This window comes from Pieris brassicae, chromosome 12 (genome assembly GCF_905147105.1).
Source record: "Pieris brassicae chromosome 12, ilPieBrab1.1, whole genome shotgun sequence".
Classification (NCBI taxonomy): domain Eukaryota; kingdom Metazoa; phylum Arthropoda; class Insecta; order Lepidoptera; family Pieridae; genus Pieris; species Pieris brassicae.
In genome coordinates this window covers 3,080,396-3,089,971 of record NC_059676.1, presented here as the reverse complement: position 1 = coordinate 3,089,971, position 9,576 = coordinate 3,080,396, and the positions used below count along the sequence as shown (strand labels likewise).

The window sequence follows — 9,576 nt, the reverse complement described above, 5'->3', positions numbered from 1 at the left end:
AAAAAGAACGTCTAGAAATAATTTTAAGCACGTAATCAATTCGTACGTAACCACAAGCTTTATTTACTGTCTAGCTTTTTTTACACTTTAAGTAGGTACTATTAACGACATCTTGTGGCTAACTGCAAAATAATTAATTCAAAATAAAAAAATATGACTATCCAGTTTTGTCAGTTTTTAGTATTGAAATGGCTTTAGTAATAAAAATTAAAGGCATATTTAAAAAAATATAAATATCATTTAATTTCTGGAGAAGGATTATCTAAAAAACTCGATAAATGCATCGGTCTTGGTATAAAAATAAATATTATGCCATCAAAAACATAACTTGTATAAAAAAAACAAATTTAGCAACACGGTTCTACCGTAAAAAGTTGTGAGATCGATGTAATACCAAATCGGTCATTTCATAAGTCCCTACTGTCTTAAGTTATTATGTAATTAGCTAACCTGAACATAGTATAGGGGGTCGAAAATGGTCCGACCTGTTTCGAGAAATGGCTACGCTTAAACTTAATTATAAAGATAAATTTTAATTATCAGACCTGTCAGTTTACTCACGAAAATGTCCTCCAGCAGTTTGAGTAGTGGTCACATAATAATTCAATTGTTACACACCTTAAATTGAATTGAGTGTTGCTTTTAAAGTAATTATTGTTTTTGTAGGTCAATAAAACAGAATATAACAAATTCTTACACGTGCGTATCCCGCTACAATAAAAATAGCCTAACATTCTCGATCGGTTGTATAATTGGAAAGGGAACAATTTTATTTTAAGTAGATTTATACGAAATTTTTCTCCAAAAGTGTAAGTCAAGTTCCCGGGTCAAGGTGTTTTAGGTAATAGAGATAATACATACTTATATGAATAAAATTAATTCTATAAAAATACTAAATAAATGAAGCTGGTGGTTATCTCCGTGTTCTCCAATGCCAAATATCTGACTCAGAAAGCATAAACGGCTTCACTATTAAGATTCATATAGAATGTGATAAAAACTACATTCCTTGGTCTTGGTATCAGATTTTAGTATCTGCTTTCAAAGATTTCTATATAAGGAAGTAACCGCCGGGGCGAAATACAGGTCTGGTCTTTCCCTCAAGACGTGAAGAATCACAGTTTCTTACATTGTCCACTTTTCATGCACTAGTTCACACAATGTTACAACTTTGTCATGAATGCTTTCCTGCTCAAAAAACGCCACGATTATTTACGTATAATTCACAGTCTTACAGCGTATGTAATCGGCCTTTCATTGCACTGGCATTATTTTGGTACATGGCTGATTAAAACTAGTCGTTGCAATACGTTATTACAATTAATGAACTTTTAAACACTCTCCTTGACCATATAAACTAACTTTCTAATATCAAGGGCTAAACGATTCAAATATAGACAACGTCAAAATAAAAAGTTCTCATTCATATTTGTAATGTTTATAATAAGTTTCCTGTGTGTGAGTTTATCTTAAATCATGCGGCAGAATTATCAGTGATCAGATGTGTTCATTTGATAATGTCATCTCGTGGTTTAACATCTTTTTTATACAGTTTCCTTATAGTTAAATAGTGTTTATGTTGTGATCAGTTGAAAACGAAATGACGTTAAAAGGTTGGCGGCTTGTACTCAACAGAGGTAACTATTATTAAAAAATTAATTTTAATTTGTAACTTATGTAATACAGAATTTATAGCACAGTAAATGATTACTATATTAGTGTTTTTTTGTAAAAGACATTTTAAACTAACTTAATTTTAAAACTTTTCAGTGATGTTCATTCCACAGCGCTATGTTATCGGTATTTTGGGGTTATTTGCTCTGGCCAACTCCTTTACTATGCGTGTATGTTTGAGCATGACCATAACTCAAATGGTACTACATGTGGCGCCATCAGAGCATATTGTGGGTGAAACTTGTCCAGATCCAATGCCTACCATAAGTGCAATCCCGGAAATAACGAGTAATAATACTGTATTACTGGATTCTGTGAGTGAATATAAACATATTGTTTTGTATTTTATTTATTGTATGTAGGTATCAAATTATTCTGTATCATAAATAAAACGTGTTTAATTATCACAATTTTTCGATCGACTTTAGAAAGGAGGTTTTCGATTTCAATTCTACCAAAATCGGATATTTGATATATATAGAATTAAATTCCCTGTAGTTCTCTTAATATCCGTAGCGCTGAGGTCGCACCCTTGGAAATTTGCGATACAAAAAATAACATTCGTCGGCATAGCAATTGTTTTTTGTCGCCGTTTAAAATTGTTAATTCAGCTCAAAACACTAAGGTAAAAAACCTCCTGCACCGGGAAAGGTGTACCTTTACTCCGTGCTTCGCTCACTCCAGTGAGCTTTCGTCCTGCACTTCGGGCGATTAACCACCCCGCAACTCCCCAAGCCGAGGTCCGAATCTCGCACAGCCCATTACGCTAGTTCGGGAAAAAGACCATTACAGCCGAATTTCCCTCGCCAAACAAGCCTGAACTGGAATGTGTTAATTCTACCTGCGAAATTGCTAAAAAGAAAAAGCTTTTTACATTTTAAAAGAAACGTAACCGCATGTATTGAACAAGTTTTCATGTTTTGTTTATGTGAGTACGTATATATCAGTGCTCAGCGAGTCCTGGCAATCTAGCTGAAAATGTTGGTTTAGTCAGATAATATTAGACGGCACGAGTGGGTTATAGGTACCTTCGATTTCTAGGTGACCGAATTGTCGCAACACAGCATTGCGTGTCCTCATCACTACGTTCCACTCCTTTGATAAGCTTACGTACTTCACTGTTACTTATTCTTGACCGAAAACTTACTCCGTACATATTACTTAATGCTTTAATGTTTAGCCTTTATACTACTTTCATTCTTCTTCTCCCACCTCCACTATCATACATCAATGGTTTAAGCATTCTCATATGATCAGCCTGTCGAACCTCTTTTCATACCTCTTGGGTATAAAGGATTGAAATGCCCATTGCATTTCCTTATTACTCGCGTTAATTACACACTGAAAATTAACTTGACTTTAATAGATGAAGGTGACGCACGATAATGACTGCACCTGACTGACATTATCAAGATATGTAACTCTTATTTTGATGGAATTTCTTATCATATGTGTTACTGTTATCACATAAACTTTTGTCAGATTTTATTTTTATCTGACGGTTACGAAAAATCTTACCACTCTCAAGCAGTCTTAGGGCAAACATTTCTGCATCTTTATTTGCTTAGGACATCGATATCCGGGTTAAATTATTAAATTACGAAGTCTATTTCATGACACATTTGACGACACGAATGTCTCATATGTCTCTCTAATAGCGACGAGCAATCGTAAATTTCAAAATTATATAGCAATCTAAAACTTCCTAATCAACATTATTACTAACTATTATTTGGTTACCGTGCAGTTGTTTTTGACTTGCGAACAGACAGACGCCACTGATGACTTGTTTTATATAATACAATAATTAGAAATATGTCTTTACAAATTTTCTCTAGAACTGGAGTTCTAAGTTCTATTATGTTAACGTTTTTCTCTAACGTACTTTGCAAAAATGACTACCACGACAGTCTTTTAATTTTTGTCTAGCGTATAATATTCACAAATAACGTGGCTATCTACTCGCAAGTGTTTTTAAAATAGGTTCAACAGATCCAGAGATTACACACTAAAATCTCACAAAATTTACTTCTTTATAATATAAATATCTTGTGATGTTTTGTCTTTAGTATCATTAATATTACAGGGGAGAGAGAGATATGATTGGGACGAGAAAACGCAAGGATTCCTTCTAAGTGCCTTTTATTATGGTTATGTATTAACCCATTTACCTGGTGGTCTTTTGGCTGAAAAATTTGGCGGAAAATGGACGATCGGCATCAGTTTATTGTGTACATCTGTTGCGACTATTATTACACCATGGGCCGTTACTATTGGAGAAGCTACGGGCTTATTTATAATAAGGGTTATAGAAGGTGCTGGTGAGGTAAGCTTGCTTATTTATTTGTGTTTCAGACATACATGACAGATTATTTAGTCTCCTTAAGAATCTTACGCTTGAAAGAAAACATTTTTTTAATCGGATTAAAACGATTTGTATTATTATAAACTTATAATTATTTACATAATTTTAAATTTAATTTTTTCCGACGTTTTGCGTGCTTTACAGCGTGCGTGGTCACGGTGACTGAAGACAAAAGGTGTTGAATGTCAAAAGTATCACAGCTGTAGAGAAAGTTGTGTTATCTGTATTTATTTCCTCGGAGTTGGTATATAAAAAAATGTTTTCTTCTAATGTGTAAAAGCTATGTTAACCAAAGACAATACTAAGTAATATGTGCCTATAACTTCCTCAGGGCCCAGTGACACCCGCCTTCGTTTTGTTACTGGCTCGTTGGGTACCACCCGCAGAAAGAGCAAGATTTGGCGCAATGATATTTGGCGGGGCACAAGTTGGGAATATTCTTGGGCCTTTAATATCAGGCCTGATATTAGCCGATGGTGGAGACTGGGCGAATGTTTTTTACGTATTCGGAGGCCTTGGTATCATTTGGTTTGTGTTTTGGGTGAGTTCATCTGAAGGTACAATGTTATCCTTGCTTATTTTAAATATTTTGCTATTCATTATGAATTTTGTATAAATCACAAATAGCCTTTATCGCTCGTAAAACATCTGTTACAACTTGGCGGGAGAAAATTAAGCTCATAATAAATTGATAATAACTATAAAATTAACAAAGTTATCTAACAATGTAAAGACGAATCAGTTCAAAACATTGCATTACATGAAACGAAGGTATGTTAAAACATATTTTACACACCTTAGTTTTTCTTGCTACATTTTTTTCTTTTTTTCAGTACAAATTTATTTCGGGTCTTGCGTCGCTACTAAGATTGTTGATGCTAGAAAATTAATTCTAAATCGTCAAAACCTCATCAAATTATGAATATATTTGATAAAAATTAAATATTAGCATGTATCGTTGTTCTTAATAATGTAATTTCAGGTATTTCTTTGCTACAGTACACCCAATTTGCATCCATTTATATCAGATGAAGAGAGAAGTTATCTTAACAAAAATATCGTTGCGTCTGGACTGCATCAAAAGTTACATCCGGTTCCCTTCAAGGTTCTATTGCGATCTGGACCTCTATGGGCGCTTATCATAGCCGCTGTAAGTAATTATAATGAATATTTAAAAATATTCATGAATTTCGTTTTTAGTTCAGGGATCAACTTCAGGCATATTACTCATAAAAATCAACTAATTCCGATTACTCTTTTACATCTTTACTAGCTGACCAGGTAAACCAGGTTATTGTCGCATATAAATATTATTTGTTTTTTTTTGCAATTTGTGCTAAAAGGGTTATCAAAAAAATTTGTGATCTTAAGCGTATAAAAATAGTTTACGAGCCATTTTCGGACCTACCCACAACCACATACACAAAAGAAATAATAAAAACGTTTAAGCCGTTTCGGAGGTTACAAACACTGACACGAGAATTATATATATATATTATACGTTGTACTTGGACGAATGACGGTGATCAAAGTATCATACATACATCAACCGATATTTAAGCCTAAACTTGTTTAAGTTATCGCGTGTTAAGAGTATCCATAGCGCAAAATCACCTACCTGCATCATGAGAATATCCCACATACACACCTTCACATACTTACCCTCACTTTTACACCATCGTACAACAAAGCCAAATTAGGTACCATATAGTTAAATGTATTGAATATTTTTTATTGTTTGTTTCCTTTTGTAAATCTTTGAACCTTTTTGTAGCTTAATATATTGTATTCCATCTTTTTTCAGTGTAATTCTTTGTTATTATATAGATTTTGTGTAGGATTACGAAATAAATAAATAAATGTAGATGGTATTCATGTCCTCTCTATAGTTTTTTAATTAGTACCTTAGCGGGCTAAAACTTTGAAGCGTTTTAAAACTTTTGTTCTGTTTTCAGGTCGGTCATGACTGGGGTTACTTCACAATGATAACAGATCTACCTAAGTACTTCTCAGGAGTACTTAAATTTAATATAAAGGACACAGGCTTAATGTCAGCGTTACCATACATAGCCATGTATGTTTGTTCGTTTATATTCGCATCGTTCTGTGATTACTGCATACGTAAGAGGTGGCACAGTATAACAACAGGAAGAAAAATTTATACTACAGTGTGTAAGTAAATGTTTTCTGAATAAAATTAATTTAGAAAAAGTAAACCGACCAATATTTCAAATGCGTAAATGAATATAGCCTTTGTTTCTCTTACCTTCTGTTTATTCTTAATTGTTTATTTTTTGTGCGTGTGTTCATACTGCGACTAGACTTCGCTGGACCAATTTTGAGGAATTCTTTGTGTATGTTCAAGTGTATTCGAAAACAATTTACTATTATATGATTTTAAAAGATGTGTGTAGTACAGAAGACCGTCTTTTGGGTTATCTAGTTTTAAATATTTCATCTGAAATATTATGTAATTTACAGTATTTATATTGCTGATTCACAGTTATTTTTTCCAAATCTAAAATACTTCTAAACAAATTATGATGATGTTAGAAAGACTTTTAGCCGTTTTCTTAAGTCCGTTAATAAAGATATGCAACGTGTATCGTTCGTTTCAATTCCAGCCATGCAGGATATCTTCTTTCATTGCGTATTTGACCCTACCTACTAATATTTTGTCTCTTACAGCCTCTACACTGCCTGCAATATTTATTATTCTGGCCTCATATTCCGGATGCGACCGGTACAAGGCTGTTGGCTTCTTTATCGTTTCAATGGCGTTCATGGCTGGCTTCTATAGTAGTGTTAAAATTAATTCTATGGACATCGCCCCAAATTACGCTGGAACCTGCTCGGCTATGGTGAATGGTTTAGCGGCTGTCTCGGGAATAATTACACCATATCTCATTGGATTGTTGACTCCAGATGTAAGTATAATCAAATCAATAAGTGCCAAAATAACTCCTAAACAGCAAGAAGAGTCAAGTATTTGCCATATTATCAAGGGATTTCAAAAAGTTTAGATTGGGAAAACAGCCTATTTTGCCTAAATGGAGCTATAATATTAATTCAAAAATACAAAAAATATTAATAAAATAAAATACTTGACGGTTTTTATGTTTCTTTTTGGGTTAATTTTAACTATTTAAAACTACACGAAAATTTCAAATAGGTTTTATCCATAAGTGCGAGAGTGTATATACATATATATTTAAAAAATGGATGACTTTTAGTATTTGTTTCAGTTATAAGACATTGCAGGGGTTAGGCTAACATAAAAGCAGAATTATAAAATTAGGCGAGTTATCATCGTTAACGGTTGACGAAATTTAGGTCAATGGTGGGTAAATGACGCATTCTACCGTAGCTTCTTCCAATGTCATTCAAGTTTTTATACTTATAAATTTATAATAAGGTTTGCGGAACAAAAATTACAAGTTCTTCAAATACATCACAAACACAAGTTCTGCGAAAACATACTAATTAATAGTACTGACTTTAACACTCAGTATTAGATATAATAGGTTTTCTTTATGGCTTAAAAATTCGCGCCGCCGCACCACGTATTCATTTTTTTTAAAGGAATCATTTGATTTTGTTTCAGCAAACAATATCGCAGTGGAGGATAGCCTTTTGGACTGTGTGCGCCGTGCTAGTCGCCACTAACATTATCTATGTTATCTGGGGTACAGGTGAGCCTCAATGGTGGGACGATGTGGACAAATACGGCTACCCCGCTAACTGGGACAAAGGACCGCTTAGGAGGCGAAAAGAAGATTCAGAAAAGAATGTGGTGCAGCCGAAACATGACCATCCGCCCATGTCAAAAGATTGAATGTTTTGTTATATTTATTAAAGAACTGGTCATATTTATTAGTTTTTATGCTATACCGTTTGATGAAATTTATAAAACGCCAAGTTTTAAAAACACCCTTTTCTCTAATCTCGTGTCGTATATTTTAATTAGAAACGATGACGGTCAAAGCGAATTTGAAATGGCGTAACTTATACGCTCTATATCGACATGATCAAACGTAATAAAATAAGGATATTTAAAGCGGCAACATACTATCATTGTTAAGTAAAATCTTATGAAATATTTTCAAGGTGTATTCATTAATATAATTTTTGCAAGAGACGCGAGTTAAGCTCAGTGAACGTTGTTGTAGATTAAATATATGTTAAATGGAACACTTTGTTTGAAGCTTTCAAGTTAATTAGCTTTAATTGTTAAAAATATCAGCTTATAACTAACATAAAATTAGGGGTTATGAGGTTGCGACGTTAACAAAAAACTAACTTGGCGTAAGTCACTTCAATACAAGTGTATTCGACCTTTTTGGTTTTCGAAAACAAGAATGGTATATAACAATATACGAGTGTCTTTAAGTGTGCGATTATTGCTAAAATTTGGTACTAAAATATAGACATGTAACTTAACTAATGTTACATAACTCGCGATCTATCTATATCACTACAACTTTAGGTATCTGTGGTCGCACCCGCTTGGCATTTTTATTATCTAGTTCAATACCAATTTATGACATTAATTACAATATTTTATGAACCTGTACATCTCTAAAACATTCGGTTACAAAGATCTTTTATTTGATGTTTAGTATTAAAAAGGTATATGTAATAAGTTCGTATATCAAAACTGGTATTGACCAGTTTTGATATACGAACTTTGCATATATACGAACGGGAGCATTGGCTCCCGCATTGATATTCATTTTATAATTATGGCATTTATGACAAAACGTGTGTCGAATTAATTTTACGTTCAAATTTCGTATGTATATAGTCAGATTTGCTAAAATAAAAACTAATCACTTTTAACATTGTTTCCTTTGTACTCAAGATGTATTTTACATGCGTCAGATCACTGGTTGAAGAATTTTTAATTGTAATGATATTTAGTGTCTTAACCAAATTTTAGAAATTTAAAAATAAAATTATAACACTTTATTAACAATATCACAAAACAGCGCCCGTACTCTGTAACTTCCAGCGACAGCAATACCAATCTGTTGTATGCAAACTGTTGTTACAACATTGGGATCGCACGGAACTAAGTCTCTCGATATCGCTATTGGAAGTTACAGTGTAGAACCTCAAGGTAAAAATAGAGATAAAGGATGTTAATTCGTCTTACTTCTAAAAGCAGTTTCAAACATAAACCTCAGACGTAAATAAGCTAAACAAATATTATTATATGATAAAAAATCAATGGCGCTACAACCTTTTTAGGTCTTGGCCTCAGATTTCTGTATCTGTTTCATGATCATTTGTTAACTAATGGGCAAGTAGGTGATCAGCCTTCTGTGCCTGACACACACCATCCGCTTTTTGGGTCTAAGGCAAGCCGGTTTCCTCACGATGTTTTCCTTCACCGTTCGAGCTAATGTTAAATGCGCACATAGAAAGTAAATCCATTGGTGCACAGCCCAGGATCGAACCTACGACCTCAGGGATGAGAGTCGCACGTTGAAGCCACTAGGCCAACACTGCTCGTTATTATTATTATATGATACGTA

General features: G+C 33.5%; 1 protein-coding gene across 1 annotated transcript; it reads left to right on the top strand.

Annotated features, from left to right (window-relative positions):
• Positions 1 to 1,303: 1,303 nt before the first annotated feature.
• Positions 1,304 to 7,908, top strand: LOC123717085 (putative inorganic phosphate cotransporter). The gene is made up of 8 exons (XM_045672884.1): positions 1,304 to 1,637; positions 1,771 to 1,988; positions 3,761 to 4,000; positions 4,371 to 4,580; positions 5,022 to 5,189; positions 5,995 to 6,211; positions 6,728 to 6,966; positions 7,644 to 7,908. Exons 1-8 carry the CDS (start codon positions 1,601 to 1,603, stop codon positions 7,872 to 7,874), a joined length of 1,560 nt encoding a protein of 519 aa, XP_045528840.1. The 5' UTR covers positions 1,304 to 1,600; the 3' UTR covers positions 7,875 to 7,908.
• Positions 7,909 to 9,576: the final 1,668 nt, after the last annotated feature.